General features: G+C 41.7%; 1 protein-coding gene across 15 annotated transcripts in view; it reads left to right on the top strand.

Moving 5' to 3' along the window:
- KMT2C (lysine methyltransferase 2C) overlaps positions 1 to 21,526 on the top strand; it is a 179,690-nt gene that overhangs the window by 146,240 nt on the left and 11,924 nt on the right. For 11 of the 15 annotated variants that reach the window (XM_065744912.1, XM_065744915.1, XM_065744922.1 and 8 more), the window contains 11 exons: positions 2,144 to 2,326; positions 2,970 to 4,850; positions 5,767 to 6,092; positions 6,904 to 8,723; positions 9,813 to 9,924; positions 10,731 to 10,809; positions 10,926 to 10,989; positions 13,819 to 14,051; positions 17,045 to 18,757; positions 19,715 to 19,927; positions 20,452 to 20,616. In XM_065744912.1, the coding sequence (XP_065600984.1) occupies positions 2,144 to 2,326; positions 2,970 to 4,850; positions 5,767 to 6,092; positions 6,904 to 8,723; positions 9,813 to 9,924; positions 10,731 to 10,809; positions 10,926 to 10,989; positions 13,819 to 14,051; positions 17,045 to 18,757; positions 19,715 to 19,927; positions 20,452 to 20,616 (6,789 nt within the window). The remainder of the gene's footprint in view (positions 1 to 2,143; positions 2,327 to 2,969; positions 4,851 to 5,766; positions 6,093 to 6,903; positions 8,724 to 9,812; positions 9,925 to 10,730; positions 10,810 to 10,925; positions 10,990 to 13,818; positions 14,052 to 17,044; positions 18,758 to 19,714; positions 19,928 to 20,451; positions 20,617 to 21,526) is intronic. The other 4 variants (XM_065744927.1, XM_065744923.1, XM_065744913.1 and 1 more) reach the window with 3 other exon arrangements.

Here is a 21,526-nt window from a genome sequence, read left to right as displayed (position 1 = left end):
TTCATGCCTCAAGATTTACTTGCCCTTGTCGCTTTCTGCACAGGACCTCACCAGTTTCTTCATAAGGATAATAAAAAATCATTATGTGACCTTCCTGTCTTTTATCTTCTTCTCTCACTAGTGTTTTCATTTTGGCTCCACATTTGAGTTGCTGTAATCTTTCACCTGTTGAGATACCATTTCCAGAGGTGGCAGAGCTTCATATCTCTACTCTGCTCATTTTCTTTGATTCCTCTGCTCCTGCTTTACTGTTCCCCTCTCATCTCTTTCTGGAACTGAAACTCTTTTGATATCTTCCATGTTGTGGGGAGCCCAGGCGATTCTGTTCTCAGTAAAAGAGGTCACATTCTTCACATCTGGGCCAAGCAAACTCAGGTAGCAGCTGTCTGGAGTACGTGATCACTGATTCCTGATTTGGTAGAACTGCCATTTAAATGGTGACCCTTGTACCCTATTGACACCTCTTGTTAAAGCCACTCTTTATCCAAACCTCAGAACCTGTATTAATTTTGTTGTTCTTGACCTGGACAACTGTTGCTGGGAAACATATTTTAATATGTTGTTAATCTCCATCCTGTCCTAGTTATTTTCTTTCTTTCATCACAACAGCAATTGGATGATTGTTCTCATCTTTGCTGTGTAAATTTCTGTGAATTTTGCAGGATGATGTTTTCAGTCTTATTCTTTCCCCACACCTGAAGTTACTCCTATATGGTCTCATTAATAAACAGATCTGATTCTCATATGTATGTTGTATGTTGATGGTGCATGGCTTAGCAATATCAACATGGTATCTTCCTGTCCAATCAAAAACAAACTCACAGACAACTTCTAGGGGATAAGTTACTACCCCAAAATCAGTGTGGGAAGTGGATTCCCAGACCATGGGTCTTGATCTTTCTGAAACCCTGGAAACAATCCTTCTCTCTTGTCTTCTTTGTATCATTTAATGATTGTCTTTATTTTACTTTTTATTCAGGCCTGTAACTTCAGCAACTTTGGATCTCTGTGTCATTTCATGTACTTAATTGTGATTCCTTCCATATAGCATTAACAAAGCACTATTGACATAAATGGGGTAGGCTTTTATCCAGGCATTTATCAATTTACCATTATTTCTATTACTGTTGTCTACTTCTGCACTGCAGCTGTTTCTGGTGTACCTAGCATTGTGCACACAAGAAGCTGCTGCAGTGCCTGAAGTGAGGAACTTTCAGTTGTGGAGGGATAGAGGCTACCTTAGAAATAAGATAGAGAAATGTGTTATTGTATTTTCACTGCAGGCTTTTTACTTTTCTTACTTGCATAATCTTGACACTTAAAAAGGAAATGACACGAATATTTCTGCTGCACTGCCGCTTTCATCTGTTACCACTTCTTGTTTCTTTGTTGGAGGGGAATAGTTTAAGTCTTTTCCACTTAGCAGCCCCCACTTGAAAACTGCAAGAAAAAAAAAACAAAGGGTAGAGAAGATATGAGGATTTGATTCAACAAAGGAATCACATCCTAGATTGGTGGTAAAACAGACTCTTTGAAATTTCCATTAGATGTTTTAAAGTGTCAGGATAGCTGTGAAATGCCTCACTGAAAAGGAATTGCTGTTCTTTCATCCAATTTTTCCTGATCCTTAAGCCCATATCCTATGTTTATACTACTAACTTAACACAGATTGAGATCTATAGAGTCTGTTTAATGGAGTAGACTGTATTTTTCTTGTCACTGAAGTTCTTCACATTATTGGTCCTTATTGATCCAAACATCATCTGCTGTACTCACATCTTGAGGTTTCTGACCACCACAGTGTGCAATTTGAAAGGTATACCAGTGAGATTCATGCTTTGTTGGCACAGCACAGTACCTGAACAGAGACTCCTAACACACAGAAAACCTCTACTGCTAATAACTCCTTAGTTCTGTCCTTGTATGTTAGTGTAAACAAAACATTTCTAAAGATAATGGAGTATTTTTGGTGTGGAGTTTGTTGTAATAATAATAATATAGTTCTCACAAGCATGTGAGTGTTAAAAAAGTTTTACAAGTAATTTCATTTTAGATTTTGTAGGAATAACAGATGCAGTTTTCACACTTGGCAAAAGAAAATGAGACTAACTACATGTGTCTTTTTTCTCTAATCTTTCTTCAGCAAAAAGCCAGAGATAATAGAGCTGCTTTGCGCATCAATAAAGTACAGATGTCAAATGACTCCATGAAAAGGCAACAGCAGCAGGATAGCATTGATCCCAGCTCACGTATTGACTCCGACCTCTTTAAAGATCCATTAAAACAGAGGGAATCAGAACATGAACAGGAATGGAAATTCAGACAGGTGTGTTGCATTTAGGGCTTTTTGTAATTTTTCTTCCTGCCTTTTATTGCATTGTTGAAATCTTGTTTTAATAAAATGAATTTTAATCTTCCTTGGTAGAAGAGTATAAATTCAGGTATTGTGGAAGAAAATAGGTGTTATCAGAAGGGAAGCTGCTTGTAAATGCTGGAAAATTTTGTTGGAAAGCTTTGACTCTTAAATCTTAACCTATTATGGAAATAGGTAATTCTTCCTTTGTGTGGCTAGCTGGTGCAGTAGTTTGTTTTTATATACCCTGTATAGCAGTAACCTTGTCGTGCAGCTTGCTGCTTCAAGTTAAGCTGGTTGTCTCTTGGAACCCATTTACTTCCATCAGTGCTGCATCTGTTTGTACTCATCTTTGGAGTATGAGGTCAGAAAGCCATGCTGCTCTTTAGGCACCCTGGGAAATTTTCTTCCCAGGCAATCAAGGTGCTTGTCAAGGTAATTGAACTTTACAAATAGCAGTGCTCTCTGCTCCCATTGCATTTACAATTTACTGTTATTCATAATTGATCTTTAGATTATTCAGAAGTTTGAATTCTTGATTCATTTTACTCATCAAAGATTTTGTGTGTGTGTATGTATACATATATATACCTTTTCCCTTATAATTTTTAAACAGCAAATGCGTCAAAAAAGCAAGCAACAAGCCAAAATAGAAGCCACACAGAAGCTTGAACAAGTGAAAAATGAGCAGCAGCAACAGCAGCAGCAACAGCAACAGCAGCAGTTTGGTTCACAACAGCTTCTGAACCAGTCTGGCTCAGACACACCCAGCAGTGGGATCCAGAGCCCCCTGACTCCTCAGGCTGGCAGTGGCAGCATGTCTCCTGCACAGCAAACATTCCATAAGGATCTATTTGCAAAGCAGCAGCTACCTGCTACGCCTACTTCAGCATCCTCAGACGATGTGTTCCTCAAACCACAAGCCCCACCCCCTACTCCAACCCGAATCCCAGTACATGATTCGCTGTCTCAGTCTCAGACTCCTCAAACATCATCACAGCAGATGTTTTCTCCAGGTTCCACAAACACAAGACCACCTTCTCCAATGGATCCGTATGCCAAAATGGTAGGAACACCTAGACCAGCACCTAGTAATCAGAACTTTGTTAGAAGAGGTAGCATTGCACCATTAGACACCTGTGCACCACAGTCATCTATATCCAGGCCTGTTCAGGTAACTGAACCATCAGGAAGCAGGCCTTCACCAGTCAGGGATTCGTGTTCTTCATCTCCAAGTAGCAGTGATCCCTATGCAAAGCCACCAGATACACCCAGGCCAGTTATGACCTCAGATCAGTTCTCCAAACCGTTGGGGGTCCCAAGATCACCCATGGTTATGGATCAGTCAGGGAAAGTTCCTCTAACAGCTGGAAGCAGTGATCCATTCACTAAGCCAGCTCCTAGAACTGATACATTTCAGAGACAGAGAGTAAGTTCTGCTGATGCATATGCCCGGCCACCGTTGACTCCTACTCCTACTCCTGTTGATGGGAGCCCTGGACACTTTAAAACTCCCATGCGCCCACCTCAGTCCCCACAAGATCCCTATGCATCAATGCCAGCTACACCGAGGCGCGTTGCTGTTGATCCATATGAGAGGCCTGCACTGACACCAAGGCCGGTGGATAACTTTTCCCATAATCAGTCTAATGATCCATACAGCCAGCCTCCCCTTACTCCCCATCCAGCAATAAAGGAATCTTTTGCCCATCCACCCCGGATCGTGCGGCAGCAGAGTGATTCTTTCCCTCAGTCTGGACCCATTTCAAGGCCAGCTTCTCAGGACCCTTATTCCCAGCCTCCAGGTACTCCTCGGCCAGTTGCTGATCCTTACGCCCAACCTCCAGGAACTCCTCGGCCCACCACAGTTGATCCATATATGCAGCAACCACCCACACCGAGACCTGCACAGCCAGCAGATTTGTTTGCTCAGTCCCCAACAAATCAGAGACATTCTGATCCATATGCTCAACCTCCTGGAACACCAAGGCCAGTTCTGAATGATCCTTACTCTCAGCAGCCAGCAACTCCAAGACCAGGAATACCAGAGAGTTTTAACAGACCTGCAATGACAAGACCGGGACTGATACCAAATAGAGATCCTTTCCTGCAGACATCACAGAGCAGGTTGCAGGGCACCTTTGTCAGGCCATCAGACCCGTGTTCTCAAACTCCCAGACCAGCAGGACCTGCAATAACAGATTCATTTAACCATGGTCCTTCTGCTCCAGCACGTGATCTTTATGATCAGCCACCAATGACTCCAAGACCTCAGCCAGAATCTTTTGGAACTGGTCAGCTAGCCCATGATGCTGCTGAACAGTCACGGCCTGGAGCTGAGGGCAACTTCAGTGCATCTGCAAGTTCTCCGATGAGTTCTCAAGGACAGCAGTTCCCCAAAGTTTCACAAGGTCCTGGCCCAGCACCCACTACAGGAGTAACAGATACACAGAACACCATGAACATGTCTCAAGCAGACACTGAGAAATTACGACAGGTAAGAATAATACTTTACCATCCAAATTTCAGAAGTAGTATTTCCCCCATTTTTGATAAATATTTGAAGTTGGTGGTGTTTTTTTTTTGTTTGTTTACATAGGTGTGTAATGTAGAATTCTCTGTTCACTTTCTGTGTTCGTTTGGTTCTCTGGATATGTGTAATTATAAAAACATCAGTAATTTTTAAGGAGTTTGGACAAGGTCCAAAAAAGAAGCGAGGCCATTGCTGAAGCCATTGAAGATTTTGTCTACAATGTGGGAAATAAACACCTTGAAAGAACAATTCGTTCTGTATAGACAATTAATGCTATGATAGATGAGTTATAGAACTGACTGTCAGTGACTTGTTCACAGATTGAGAAGGAGGGTGTAGGCAATGGTCTTAGACTAGACATCAGGCTTTTCAGATGGCTAGCAAACATGTTGAGGTTATTTCTGCCATTGGTCACTGCTCCTCTGCTGGGACGTTTGCTCCAGGCTTTTAGCAATGAATGTTTGGCATGCAGCTCTTACTGGGACATACAATTACATTCAACTTGGGGAAGGCTGCTCGGTCTTCTGTTTGGAAGGAGCAATGGGAAATTGATTTAGAAGAAAAATTGTCAATATTTCTCACACAAAGTCAGAGTAAATTCTATAGTAAATAGAATAATACAGGGGAAAGAGTTTGTTGCTTCTATGTTATTTGCAAAACGGGTTCACACTACACACTTCAACAAGAGATCTGGAGCTAAAAATTGTGTTACCATCTGAACCTTCTCCTAAATTCTGCGGTGGTTATAGCAGTGTAGTGTTTTTCTGTAGTGACTGAAGAATTTATTTCTTCCAAAAAGCTTAACATAGCAAAACATAACACTTCAAAATACATCAGCTGCAAAGTCAAGCACAATGATTTTTAATTTTTTCTTAAACAGCGACAGAAATTGCGTGAAATTATTCTACAGCAGCAGCAGCAGAAGAAGAATGCAGTTCGTCAGGAAAAAGCCCTACAGGATCCAGCAGCTCCTCCCCATGCAACTCCTCTCCAGCACTGGCAGCAAGACAACTTAAATCAGATTTTTAACCGCCCTCCTCCCCCATATCCTGGGAATATTAGATCCTCTGCTGTCCCTCCAGGTGGGCCAAGGTTCACTGTGTACTCAAAAGATCAGCGTGGGCCATTTCCTGGTGATGGGCAGTTCAGTAGACCCCAGTTTCCAGGAGATATGAGCACCATGGGAATGAGACCTCATGGTCTTAGGTAAGCTCTTCAGTCTCTTACAACCAGGTTGTTAAAGTGCTAGTTTTAATTTGCAGAGATTGTTAGATACACAGCTTGAGGGTTTTTTTTTGGAGATGGAAAATGATCTGAATGGTCTGCAGTAGCTGGTGATTTTACTAAGGTTTATAGTAAGATTTACTGTAAATATCTGTAACATTGAAATGTGTATTTTACACTTAGTAACACTGCTTTGCACTGTATTTTAGAGGGAAATTATCATATATAAAAAGTGGAGAATCTGCAATGGTTGTGGAAATTGCAATGAGCTGAATGATACTGTCACACATTGTTTTAGGGCAGCTTCTTAAAATAGAGAGGTCTGATTTGAGCTTTGCTGTCAATAATAGATAAATGTAATAGTTCTGCTTGGCATTATAGTGGATATATAATTCAGTATTGACTTTCGTCCATACCATTTTTCAATGAATACTAATATTGACATATATTGTAGTCTTGGGAATAAATGTTTTCAATATTCTGAATTTATTTCAGTAAGTCTGCACAACATTATTTTTTAATCACACTGCATTGAATTCATATGTAGTTTATTTGCTCAGATCTTCCTATCTCAGAGTTTCCTATCCAATATTACTGGCATTTAAAACAGGTTGTTTATTAAACATAATTAAAGCAATTATTTTATTGTAGTCATAAAGCTCATTTAAATATAAGCATAATCAGCAAAATATTTATTTAAATACTTTAATGAATGTGTCACGGGAAGCATTATGATGAATGCGCTACGCAGCCCTGAATAAAAAGATAATTTATCCTTTGTACTTCATTTTAGATTTGGGTTTCCAGGAGGGGGCCATGGTCCACCATCAGGCCAGGAACGTTTCCTCAGCCCTCAGCAGGCGATGCAACGCGCTGGAGTTCCACCACAGCTGAGAAGATCTCTGTCTATCGATATGCCTCGGCCTGTGAGCAGTCCACAAATTAACAGCGCGTCTGGGATCCCTCAGCATTTTCCTCCACAGGGAATTCAGGTTCAGCAGCACAATATATTGGGTCAGGCGTTTATCGAGTTACGTCACAGGGCTCCTGATGGGAGGCCAAGGCTGCCTTTTAATCCCTCTGCACCAAACATTATGGATCCAGCGGTGCAACATCAGCGACACGCGGGGTTTATACCCAGGCAGGAATTTCCAGGCCCGAGACAGGCAGAACCACTGAGACATAGTTCTCAAGGTATGCCTAACCAGTTACAGATGTCTGCAGGATTGGAGCATATGTCACAATCCCAGCAGGATCAAATTAACCCTGACAACCCACCTGCACTTGTAATACGTTCTCTAAGCAATCCACCGGTAGCTGATGCTTTCCCAGGACCATCTTTGCCTACATCTGCACCAAGTGATGAATCAGCAAATATACAGATTCCCAACCAGTCAAGTGATGGTCTTGAAGAAAAACTTGATCCTGATGATCCTGCTGTGAAAGATTTGGATGTGAAGGACCTCGATGGGGTTGAAGTCAAAGATTTGGATGATGAAGATCTGGAAAATTTGAATCTGGACACAGAGGATGGAAAAGGGGATGAACTGGACACTTTAGATAACTTGGAAACCAATGATCCTCACCTTGATGACCTTCTGAGGTCTGGGGAGTTTGATATAATTGCATATACAGACCCAGACCTTGATGTGGGGGATAAGAAAGGAATGTTTAATGAAGAACTAGATCTCAGTGTCCCCATTGATGTCAAGCTAGATATTCAGGGCAAGACAGAAGAAACGAAAGAGGAGCAAGGGGATAGAACTGTTGCTCGTCCTGAGACCCAGTCTTCCCCTAAGAAATCTGCTGCAGCAAATGAAATCAAAACAGAAATACTTTCTCCAAACGCTCATGAGGAAAAGAAGAATGAAAATGAAAAAAGTGATGGAAATGCTGAATCAACAAGTACTCAACAGGCTACTGAAACAGAGCTGAAAGATGGAGAAAAGGCTCCTGCGCGGCCTGCTAACCTAGAATTCCCTGACAAAACTACTGCTGTTCCCAGTCAAGAAACAACTGTGCCTAGTCCAGATACTCAGGGATCTGCTCCAGCGCCTGTGCAAGGAGCAGTAAGTTCCTGCAGTATTTCTGGGTCCACACCAGTCCTCTCAAGTTTGCTAGCTAATGAAAGCTCAGATACCGCGGAGGCAAGGACGCTAGCATCTCCCTCCCAGTCTTTGCCGACGACACAACTGAACCATGCGTCGGGTATTCCACAAACACTACTGACACCTGGTGGGCAGATCTTGGAAAACACTTTGAATTCCAATTTGACCATGGTTCCACGGATAAACCATAATTTTTCTCAAGGGTCACCAAATCCAGGATTTATTCAGGGTCAGTCGGCTAATCATAACTTTGGGACAGGACAGGCATCTAATCAAACTGTGGCTGTAACGAGCCGTCCTGGTCCTAGTGGCATATCTGGTCCACAACAGATAATGCTCTCTCAGCCATTAGCTCAGCAACAAAATCGAGAGAGGCCCTTACTGCTAGAGGAACAGCCACTTCTTCTGCAGGATCTTTTGGATCAGGAAAGGCAGGAGCAGCAGCAGCAGCGGCAGATGCAAGCCATGATTCGCCAACGTTCAGAGCCATTTTTCCCCAATATTGGTATGTAGTGATCTGTCTGTCTGTGTTCTGGTTAGTTATGTGACAAGTCAAATAGTTAACACTCTTTAGCACTCACTGAAGCTGGTAGATATTTGTTGGAGTATGTAGATGGCAGAATAAAAAAGCAACCTGAGTAGGAGGTATAATGGAAATCTGGAAATTGAAAATGTAGGTGAAGAGCTGAGCCCTTGCAGAGCTCATAGTGAGTTCACCAGGGTCAGAGTAGCACTGTGTTAGTTGTGATTTATCCATCACCAGCTCTTGTGACTTCATATGCTATATGGATTAAGTGTACCCTTTGTAAGGAAAATTAAGTGATGAAGTGCAGTAGCTGATGTTTTGATATCCAGTATCCCAAATTTCTGTTTGTGGTGTTTTTACTACAGGTTTTTGTTTGTTTGTTTGTTTTTTTGGCAGTGTTCAGGGTGTCTCAAAAACATCATTGAATGTAGTCATGCCACCCTAGATGGCTGAGATGGCTTCCAAAGGTCCCTTCCATCCTCAAGAGTTCTGTACTCCCTTGTAAGGACTGCTGGTCAGCCCTGTTTGTCCAGCTCTACTGGGGCAACTAATGTCAGAGATGGCAGGAGAGAGCGTTATTTACACACATGGGTCTCTCAGATGCTGAACGTGGTGTATGCCACGTGCTTTTCTGCCTCTAGTTCTGCCAGTAATAGCAGAGTGACTGAAGAGGACTTCTTCGTGTGTTTGTGATGGTGTGTCAGTTTTGCCAGCTGAACTGAGAAACAGCCGCTCTTCATGATTCTTTAAACCACAGATAGAATTTATTAATCAGTTGGCTCGTAAGCTGAATTCATTCTAGAGCCCTTCTCAACCCAATCTGCTTTTGTTTGTGTTATGGCTGAAAACAAGAACAGTTACAGCCAGATTAACTTTCCTTAGGGGGTATATGAAGCAACATATTAGCCATGAAATTCAAAATGAAGAGGACAAGTAATTTGAAGCAGTAATGCATCTGAGTTGTTTTGTTGATGGTTTATGTATGAACGAGATATAAATAAGTCAGTTCCAATTAATGACTTGCAACATTTAGTTATGTATTTCAGTTGTGCCATCTTTCTTTTCTAGACTTTGATGCAATTACTGACCCTATAATGAAAGCAAAAATGGTAGCTCTCAAGGGGATCAATAAAGTCATGGCTCAGAGTAACATGGGGATGCCACCAATGGTTATGAACAGGTAGGCAATGCTTCAGTATCATCTTCAAGGCTGTTAAATATAAAGTGAAATAATGAGGTGTGGAAAACATGGCTTTGTGAAGGTGTTTGTGAGGTCTATTTGAACGTAGTAAGACAGTTCTCTACCCCAAGTTGCTTATTAGAGTTTCCATAATTTTATATTATTGTAACCTAATCTGAGTGACTGCAAGAATTTACCACCTGTACAGATACTAATTAAGTACCTTATATTCACTGGCTTATCTTGGTCTTTCTTGGTGTAATAAAAATGTTGGGGTTTCTTTTGTTTTAAATCCATGCTCTACCACCTTTACATACAAAATGTTTCCTTCTCAACTGTCATCATAGGCTGGGGTCTTCAGAACTGCATTCGATTTTGTTCTGTAAAGAAAGATTCTTAGAATGCTGCAGGCATTTGTTTGAAACTGCTTCTGGCTCAAATTCATCTGCCCCTACTGTATTGTCTGCTTTGCACCGAGGAATCTGAAGGCAGTGTTCCTTTTCTCCTTTACATTACAATATTTAAAATTCAGACTTCTTTTTCTGTGTGTCTTCAGTATGTCAGCACAGTGTGTCACGTAGTTCAGCTCTCTGAAAAGTGTAAAATGCAGTAAGTATAAACCAAGGGCAAAGTATGATGGGTTCAAAATGGAAAGAAAATGCTGCAGATTTTGAGAAAGTTACAGAAGTGAAAGCCTATAAATATTTGCATGCTGTGTTTAAGTGCGGTGTAATACAGAATGCTCTCTTCCTTATGATGCCAGTTTTAAAAGTTACAGTTTCATTTTGTGTCTGTGTATCAAATAGGTTTCCTTTCATGGGTCAGCCAGTGCCTGGGGCTCAAGCCAACGAAGGCCAAAATCATATGCAGCAGGCAATTACACAGGTAGTATGACTTGATACGGAGTTTACAACACAGGTCTTCTGTAATGATAACTAGATTTTGTTTAAATTGGATCATTATTTAATTTCCTTATCTGTATATTTTTATCAAATTTCTAGGATGGAAGTTTGACACCTCAGATCTCTAGACCTAATCCTCCTAATTTTGGTCCTGGTTTTGTCAGTAAGTACACATCGACCAATTCATTGTTTATCACGTTATTCTAAATAAAATGGCCATAAACTGATTTCTGTTAAAATATGAATCCTTCTAAAATGGTATCATTTCATCATTGCAGTACCAGTTCATGAAAGAATGCATGATAGAGTACGGATTTTTTTTTAAACTGTCCTTAAAGGAGCACCATTATGAAAAGGGGAACCAAGAGGAATAGTTAATTAGCATTATTTGTGTTTGTGAGAGTAGTAATTGTGTTTAGCTGACAGGCTGCTACCTCAAAAATCAGATCATAGGCTCATAGACTCTTTGGAGTTGTGAAGGACCCTCAAAGGCCATCAGATCCTACTGCCTGCAGTGAACGGGGCACCCACAGCTCCATCAGGTGCTCAGAGCTCCATCCAGCCTGACCTTAAATGTCTCCAAGTACGGGGCATCCAGCATCTCCCTGAGCTCCCTGAGGTCTTCTATTGAGTTTTAGTATTCAGAGCTCAGTGAGAACAAGAGTCTGTTTTGATATTTTTTATTCAAAAAGCCAGATTTTTGCAGCATCATTGTCATTTTAAAAATGCCAATAAAAGCTTTCCAAGCATTAATTAACTAGTATTGGCTGGAACCATAATTGCCAAAAGTAGAAATATCTAGCTCTAGTATGTTGCTTTCCTTACTTCTGCTTGCTCTAGATCAGTTGTAAGTCCTAGTCTCTGTGATGAGGAGAATCATTAGCAAGAATTAAAACTGAGTGCATGTTTGGAGAGGAAGACCACATACCAAGAAGCATTGCTACAAAAACTTTACTTGGTATTTATGAATAAGAAACAGAAGCAAGCACCTTCACCTTTCCCAGAAACAGAAGCTGCAATATTAAATGTGCAGTGAGAAGCTTCAGTAATACTTTCTGTGCTAATTTCTGGTGAGATTCTGAACGGTGCTTGGCAGTAGCCTGGCTCAGGTGGGGGTGGTGGTTCTGAGCAGCTGAGAAAATCTGTTCTTCATTTCAGCAGTAGTTATTCTTACCTGGACCTTGTTAATATTTCAGTACTTTCCATCTGCAGTTACTCTCCATCATTTCCACTCAGTTGTCCCTTTGGGTTACATGATTAGTTTCACAGAATATATCACTGAAAGAATTAGTGCCCCTTGAGGCTGCAGATAGCTCTGTGAATCGATTCAGTTGAGCTGTTAGGTTCAATGACTGTTTCTACTGCAACGACTGTGAAAGAGGAATGTGGTAGGGATTAGAGCACAAGGAAAAGGTGGTTGTATTGAAATCATACTTTTGTATGGATATCTTTATTCTTTCTTTGAAATAAACAAACGTTCCTCACAAGGAAAATTCCATGCCTTGTTCCTGATTATCCAGTTCATTGCCACAATGTGATCACAAGACAAATGATACTGTCACCAAGCCTCGTGTCTCGCTTTCTGGGCTTAGTGCCAATGAAGTGTGTTATTGGACATGATTGTTTTGCCTCCAGAAAAATATATGAGAGCAATGGATTGCTCCTAGCAGATCAGTATTTCTCATTTGGAAAATGAGTAATGTCACAGTTACCGTCTAAATGAGAGTGCTGTTGTTTGTGGGGAGGAAAAGGCACTGATGCTGAAGGCACTGTGCTGATGGTCAAGAGAAAGTTATTTTTACAATGGAAACGAGATGTAAAAAACATAGGGGTTTTTTTGTTTTGTTTTCTTGCAGTGACTCACATTGTATGGTAGCTGTATTTTCATTTCTTCTATCACAATTTATTATAAATGATTAGTCAGATATATATCATGTAGTCCAGATTTTCAGACATTTCTAAAAACAAATCAGCCCACCCCAATACTTCTTCCATTCTTAATGACCTTCAAAAATTTCTACAAAAAGAAATGAAGCTGATACCATCCGTGATTTGAAATGAGTGATCTGTTTCACCTCAGAATACACATCTGTGAGTTTCCTTTGGAATCATATTTTAGTTTCTATGATCAGTAGTGGTTGGGAGTTGGTTTCAGCTGAAAGAAAGTAACACTTTATCTTCTTTCTATATTATGTCTGTAGTGGAGCGTGTCTTCCTCTGCTAGTGGAGGATGCCTTTCTCCTCTTGCTCATCCAGTTGTTGCATTGTGATGATGATGTTGTTGTGGAGGGTTTTGTTGCACTTCTCGGTGTAGGTTAGATAACTTGTAACTCTCCCTTACTGCTTAGCTGTTCCAGTTTAGTTTAAATTGCCTTGCCCTCTTCAATCAGTGGTTGATTAGGATTTAATGTTGAAGTATAAATCAGGTCTGGGCACGTTTCCAGTCCCATATACCATCTTTCTTACATTTCTTGAATTTATGGTGGATGTTTTTGATATTAATTTTTTCCTTAAATCTATTCTTATTATTTCTAAGTGCACTGAACTCCACTGCAGGCATCAGAAATAATTAGACCACGTTTCATTTTAATGTATGTCCTTATTCCCTAATCTCTTTCCCTCTACCCTAGTCCTTCCAGCAGGCCTTCCAAATGCCCTTTGCTGTGGCAGGCAGTGTTCCACCAGGCTCTGCTGTCAGAGCTGCATTCGCTCAGCATGTGTGCATGTACTGACCCAGATAGTGGGTGGTGTCTCCCAAAATGAAGGGACTAAGTTAAAACTGCGTACTCAACAAAGGCAGTCATTTGATTCTCTCTCTCCTTTACACACATCACTCCAAGAGCTTTATATCTCTTGAGATCTCAACTCCTCTGTCAAATTTGGCTGAACGTGACCAGCAGTTTCATAAAATAAGAGGGGGACGTGACTTTTAAACTTCATCTCTAAAAAGTACAATGAGATCATATGGTATGTTATTTCCCTTGTCTCCTAGATGATTCACAAAGAAAGCAGTATGAGGAATGGCTGCAAGAAACCCAACAGCTTCTTCAAATGCAACAGAAGTACCTTGAGGAGCAAATTGGAGCACACAGGAAATCAAAAAAAGCACTCTCAGCAAAACAGCGTACGGCCAAAAAAGCTGGCCGTGAGTTTCCAGAAGAGGATGCAGAACAGCTTAAGCACGTCACAGAGCAGCAGAGTATGGTCCAAAAACAGCTCGAACAGGTACTGATTGCCTTAATACTGAGCTGCTGTACTGGTATGGCTCCTCTTTTGGTCTTCTAAAACATGAACTGAAATGCTTAAATACAGCGGAGGTTATGTGAAAGGAGCGACTCTGTATCATAAGTCATTTGTGTGGCTGCATTACTCCGGATCACCAACGGCAGTGGAGTTGTAGGAGAATGTACTGCAGCAAAAACTATGACAAAAAGCTGTTGTAGTTGTTCGAGGAGAATTTGTTTAGCAAAATGATTTACAACATAGTTCCTAGAGCTGTGAAAAACACAAAAGAAAGATTCAGACTGCAAAGGAGGAAAAGTCTTAAGCATGTAAGGCTCTGTTCAAGATGGAATGAATTTCTTAACTCTGACTTTTTCAGATGTCTTTATGTAATTAGCACCTCTTGGAGATATGCCAGTTAAATGTTACTCTTTGAAAATCTCCATTGCATTTTTAATGTTAGTGTGGCTTTATCATCTGTCTCATTTTTAGCTACGAACCATTAGAGTGTTTTCTGCTGTCGTATCCTAGAATAGCGAAGGTGAAAGGGATACCTGAGATAATCTAGTTAAGTCTCCTGATGGATGGAGAACCAGCTTCATGGTTAGAGCAGATGGCTCAGGGTCACATCAGTCAAGTTGTGGTAATTGTTCAAAGGCAGAGGTTCTCTAGCCTCTCTGGGACCCTGTTCTGATGTGTAACTGCTTTCACTGTGTGTTTTTTTTTCTTTCTTCTTTCTTTACATTCAGTTGGAATTTCACTTGCTGCATCTTGTAACTGTAATTATAGTAAATCAGGCTAAAGTTAAGCCTGCAGTCACTTTGATATATCGGTGGTTTGGCCAACAGTACTAAAAGTTCTTCAAGTCATCATTTAGAAATTATCTGGCATGGTGTTTCCTTACCATACAGGTGGGGAATCTTTCTTTGTCAGTCAGGAACAAGTAGTCCTGCCAAATACTACAACCCTTTAGATTTACCTTTTATTAATATGAGGTAAAAAATTGGCAGCAGGTTTCTTGGAGTGAAGGCCTCAGTGATACCTGACTCCCAAGTTGGTGCTCCTGTGTTGCCTCAAGGCAGTGCATGCATTGGATAGAGTGTGTGCTGGCTTGACTTTTCACTATGCAGGGGAAGGATGATGCAGATAATTGTGTCAATTCTTTTTCCTTTCTTTTCCTTCTGCAATGAATAACAAGTAGAATAAATGCAAAAATACTAACCTTAGCCATCTCCATCATATTTACTTCAGTCTTCTCTTATGGGGGCTTACATCAGAGTGATGGCTGGTAATGGTACTGCTGGCACATTGCTTTAGTGCCTTGTAATTAAGGCTATTTGTAAATCAGCCTAAAGCACTGATTTAGAGCAGTCACCTAGATCATAAGTAGCACTTTCTTATACACCTGGATAGAAATTATTGCACAGATTTTCTATTTAAAGTAATTAACCACTCCTTAAAATCAGATCAAAACCCTTTTTGTGGAATCAGGCTTCTGTTTGTTGGGTTTTTTTTGTTTGTTTTGGGGTGGGTTTTTTGTTGTGTTTTGTTTTTGAGAAGGATAGGCTGTATGCATGTCTAGAGAAAACTGTCAAATCCCTGTGAAATTTGAGGCTGGTCACAGGCACACAGAAACTGAAGCTGACTCAGTGCAATGTGAGCTTATGTCTGACAGGGTTATTAGCTCAGGCATGGAGCCATGCAGACACAACGATGTTGTTTCTACGGCTAGGGCAGCTTGACTGCTCTGGAGTGGCACAGTGCCTGTGCTAAAAAGCCCTACATCATTCTCCACTGCTCAGGGGGAATCACTAGGTTGGTCTGCACAGGTACTGGTCCTGTGAGGTCTCATCTACCTCCAAATACAGTCATGGGGCTCATCACCACTGCGTATCCAATCCTAGCAGTTTGGATGTCTCCTTGTTTAAGCAAACAGAGCTGCCACAGTTATGGCATGGTACCAACTGAAAAGTCCTGGGGCACTGGACTGTGCAGTGCAGGTGGATCCACTCGGTGGCTTTATGCAGTGGCACAGTCTATCTGGCAGTATCAGTGCCAAACTAGAACTCAAAGGTCATCTTGGACCTGAGATTATTAAATTGCCTTTTGGGCTTTGTCTGTCCTGCTCTCTGTATTGTGTCCTGTCATATCTCCTTTGTCCTGAGCTTTGTGGCTTCTCTTTGGCCCCAGATAAAGGAGAGTGCTTTCAAACACTTTTAATTACGTGATGAACTTTTCGCATCAGTACACACAGCAAATGGAACTGCAGAAGACATAATCTAAGAGAAGTAAGAGAGAGAGGGAGGTAGTCCACCACTATCAACCAGCAGATTACAAGCCCTTTCAGTTTCTTAGAGAGCAGCATAGTTAGTTCTGTTGTGCTTCCAAAATGTTGTCCTGCTGATTCTGTCATATCCTTTCATTGGCTTCTCTCATTTGCCTTAAAAATAAATCACTGGACTTAACTTCCTGCATCCAAGTCCAGCTTGTTTTCATCCTAAAATAAAACTTTTTCAAGCAGCAGTTGTCTTTTTCCTCTGCTGTGTGATGTTTTTGGTTCTGCCTATGAGTAGATGGGAATTTGCCTCTTTTTCCTGCAAACTTTTTCTTTTCAGCAATTATCAGCAGTATCTTTAAAAAACTGTATGTTGACGTGTGAATATCATCTGTCTCACAGCTTCCTTTTTCCTGTCTGTTCCAGGTGATAAGAGCTGTACAGGGATTACTTTGACTTTAGGTTTGTGTGTTGCTTAGCACAGAGCAGTCTTGGTATATAGTTAGAAATATTAGGCACTGTTACTTTTTTCTAATATTACGGAATGGATTATTCCTAATTAAAAAAGAGAGGCATTTAACCTTAGAAAGAGAGAGAAAATAAGACAAAACAGAAGTGCTGCTCTCACATAAGCTTCATTTTCTGCTGGTGAGATGCCTGTTTTATGATACTTTACAGTCAGTGCATGTCTAAGATGAGTGATGACTTCTTTAATTTACAGATTCGAAAGCAGCAGAAAGAACACGCAGAACTGATTGAGGAATATCGGATCAAGCAGCAGCAGCAGCAGCAGCAGTGTGGAATGGCACCCCATGCCATAATGCCAGCAGTCCAGGCTCAACCACCAATGGTTCCAGCAGGAACATCACCAGCAATGAATCAGCAAAACTTTCCCATGGTGGCACCACAGCTCCAGCATCAGCAGCATCCCGTGGTGATCCCGGGGCAGTCCAACCCGACCAGAATGCCCAGTATTTCTGGATGGCAGCCTGCAAACCCCCCTGCGGGTCATATTGCCATGAACCCAGCAAGGATGCAGCCTCCAATGACACCGCTGCCAATGGCTCCTGGTACACCAGCTCCTGTGCCTGGTCCAAATGCAACTGCACAGTCAGGGCCGCCACCCAGGGTGGAATTCGATGACAATAACCCCTTCAGTGAGAGTTTCCAAGAGCGGGAGAGAAAGGAGCGGTTACGGGAGCAGCAGGAGCGGCAGCGCATTCAGCTTATGCAGGAGGTGGACCGACAGAGGGCTTTACAGCAGAGGATGGAGCTGGAGCAGCATGGCATGATGGGCTCCGAATTAAATAACAGAGCATCCTTGTCTCAGATACCTTTCTTCAATTCCGATCTACCTTGTGATTTCATACAAACTCCGCGTCCTCTGCAGCAGTCTCCACAGCATCAACAGCAACAAATGGGACAGATCCTGCAGCAAGGTCCTGTGAACTCACCTCCTGGCACAAATTTCATGCAAGGCAATGAGAGGAGACCAGTGGGGCCTACAACTTTTGGACCTGATGCATCTGCTGTTCCAGGTGGATCCTCTAATTTCCACAATGTAAAACAAACTCATGGGAATCTTCCCGGGGCCACCTTTACTCAGAACCAGGTCAGGCCTCCGTTTGCTCCTGCTGTACCTTCATCTACAGTTCCTTCATCTGCAGCACTGAGCGGTGGTGCCCCATGTGGTTCAGACACTAGCGTGCCCCAGGGAGCAAACTTCCCTGGCTCGAGCCAGTCCCTCATACAGCTCTATTCTGACATAATTCCAGAAGAGAAAGGAAAAAAGAAAAGGACACGAAAAAAGAAGAAGGATGACGATGCTGAGTCAATAAAAGCCCCATCGACTCCACATTCGGATATAACTGCACCATCAACTCCAACCATTTCTGATTCTACCTCCACCCCCACAGTTAACACCCCCAGTGAACTGCCTCGTCATCAAGATGAACAAGAGTCAGTGGAGGTAACAGGTCCATCAACATCTACTGCAGCAGAGAGCCAGACCTCTCCAGAGCTGGAATGTCAGCTCCCCAGCAGCAGCTTGCCACCAAAACAGCCAAGTGTGAATACAGAGTCTGACAAGGCCAAACCAGACACACCTACTGGCATTCAAGAAGTTAAACTAGAAAAGGCAGAAACCGATCAGTGCTCAGATCAAGCTGAGCCTAAAACAGAAAATCAAAGCACTGTTAAGGTGGAAGAAGATAAGGTCTCATCGCAGCCTCCCTCCTCAGCTCAGAGTCCTGCACAGCCAGCTAGTGCTCCAGCAGCCAAAGGAGAGTCTGGGAATGAGCTGCTCAAGCACCTGCTTAAAAACAAAAAATCCTCATCTCTTCTGAACCAGAAATCAGAGAGTAGCTGTCGAACAGAAGAAGAGGCTGCTGGAGACAAGAAGTTAACAGAGAAGCAGAATCCTGCTGAAGGAATGGTGAGCCTCACTGCTTTTGTTGTGCAACGGTTACCAGCACTCAGAGGCTGTTTTTTGTCTCTGCTTATTTTTAATTGCAGGAGGCATTAATGGCATTATATGATTTAATAATTTATAAGGCTTTTAAGAACAACTAGAAGAATTGTTTTCTATGGGGGTAGGATTCACTTGAGACTCGGTATACTTTAATTTTTTTATTGTAGTCTTTAGTCTCTACACTTTTGTTTTATTCGTCTCCCATCTCTAAACGCATCCTTGAAACAAGATGTAAATACATTCAAAATGAACAAAAAATGATGAACGTATTGTGGGCAGCAGGTAACTTAGGTAAACAGGAACAGTTGTGAGGGTCCTTGTGTCAGGGCTTGTGCAGAGCCATTCAGAATAGTAATTGGGAGAAAGAAATGAGACCTTTTTTTGGCATGGTACCACCTGCTGCATTGCCAAGTCCCATTCTGATTGTTTTTACACAACTGTCCTTTCATACGAAGAAGGGCTTTGCAAATCTATGCTAGCAGTGTTTTAGTACAGACCAGGGTACAGACCAGAACTGTTTCACAGTACTGTTTCTCTTTCTGAACTCCACATACATTTGTACTAATAATATTAACTTCTGCCTTTCTTCTCTAACCAAGTTTTCTTTCATTATACCCTTACAAAAATCTCCATGGCTGCATGTCCGTGTAACTCTATTTCAGTGGGCGTTCAAAAGAAAATATCTCTGCTCTGTGAGCTTTAATGATAATTCCAGATGTCACTGGTGTTAATGGGAAGTCATAACTCTGTGTGCAGGGGCAGAGCAGCACTTACAGTTGCCAGTGACACAGGAGTGCTCTTTGTTAACAGTGAGGTATATATTGCACTGTGCATGTTCTTTCAGACTGTTGTGCAGTGGATTTGAATGGACTGTCTGTTCCAATGTCAAAAATTCTGCCTCGCTTCCTTTTTTATGGCCAGCAAACTGCAGGAAACCAGATGCAAGGTGCATTCGGGTGTAGTAACAGCCAGCTTCAGAGAGCAGATGTGGGACATGAAACCAAGAAACAGAGAAATAAGCGAACTCAGAGGACAGGAGAAAAGGCAGCTCCTCGGTCCAAGAAAAGGAAAAAAGAGGAGGAAGAAAAACAGGGCATATACCCTAATGCTGATACGTTCATCCATCTCAAACAAGTAGGTATACAGACACTGGATGGCTCTTCAAGGGGACACCTGAAAAGAGTGGGTTTCTTACCATGAAAACCAAATGCATAATGGCGTTGAATTTGGAGTACAGGGTAGAGAAAATTTTAACTTCTGCAGAAGTAGAAAATGTAAAGGCTTGTTTTTATGTCAGTTTGGAAGATGTACTGACGTGGCATGCATTCAGCAGTCTCAAAGCCATGAAATTCCTGCCTGCTTTGGCAGCTGTCCTTGCTGAGCTGCCAGAGAGCTGGGAGCTGTGGCTGTGCTGGGCTGGGGGCCGTCTGACAGGGGAGCTAGAACTAAGTGGTCTTTAAGGTCGCTTCCAACCTAAATCAATCTGTGATTCTTTGATTCTTAAAAAAGGAGAGGGGCCTGAGTTTGTGGCAACTGTCTGATAGTGGGTGAATTCCCCTTAAAAAAAAATAATAGAAACTACTAACGACTGGATGTCTGTGATGATTCTATTTTGTAGTTAGACTAATTTCTGCCTTTTTTCTTTACTTTCAATGTAGCAGCTTTCTCTCCTACCTTTGATGGAACCAATAATTGGAGTGAGCTTTGCACACTTTCTTCCCTATGGCAGTGGCCAGCTAAATGCTGGAAATCGACTTGTAGGAAGTTTTGGTAGCGCTACCCTTGATGGGGCTTCAGATTACTACTCCCAGCTCATATACAAGGTACAGCTTCAATCTGGATTTCCATTGTGGGCTCCCTGAGAGAAAAGTTCCTTACGTTATTGCTGTGAGTTGGTTAGATTTTGTGCCCTTCATGCAACCAGAAGAAAATCATCTTCTGCTGTTGGACTAGATAGACTGACCAGTGCTGAAACAGATGTTGTTTTGCTTTTCTCAAAGTTGAAATCAGTTCTAGAAACTGTTGTAAACAGGTTAAAATGTACAAGTATTCCACTTAGAAATGGATGCTAAATAGTGACAATTGTAATTACAGATTTATGGAGCAGAAAAGGCTGAATTCCCAGCACTTTGCAAAGTCACTGAAAACACAAAAGCATTTCTTAATGTGAATTAAATGGGAAATAGACTTTTCTCATTCATCCACTAAGCTCTAACTAAAAACTATGAAGAAAAAAAAAGATGTTTGTTCACGAGCAAATAATCCACAGAATTTAAAACTCAGCCTCTGAGTTCAATATTGGGATAGCAGCAAGAGAGCAAACAGAGCATCAAATCTGATACTTGATGTTTCCTCCAGCCTGAGAATGGTTACTCTAAGCTGAGAATGGGACCTGGCAGATATGGTAGCTGTGATCAAAAGTGATAATGCCTTCCAGCTTTGCATGACTGCAACAGGAGTAGATATTGAAATTTGTACTTAATTTTCATTTAAAGTATGGACAATTAAGTAAGCTAGTGAGAAATAGATTGGAGTGTGAACTTGTGAAGTGAGGTTCTCCATGGTAACTACTTCAGTGAAAGCTCGTCCTGTGCTGCTGTGAGGCAACTTCCTTTTTAGTGAAAAATGGGTAACTCACTCATTGTGATGGAGAGTCACTGTGGAATTGCTCTCTCAATCTTTAGATCAGATCTTTGCTTAAACTGTAGGAACTTGTTGAGGCTCCCACAGAGT

Source organism: Cyrtonyx montezumae, unplaced genomic scaffold (genome assembly GCF_038088225.1).
Source record: "Cyrtonyx montezumae isolate F1298 unplaced genomic scaffold, pur_monq_1.0 scaffold_32, whole genome shotgun sequence".
NCBI lineage: Eukaryota > Metazoa > Chordata > Aves > Galliformes > Odontophoridae > Cyrtonyx > Cyrtonyx montezumae.
Note: the sequence above shows the minus strand (reverse complement) of the source record. Positions and strands in the feature narration are given on the sequence as shown.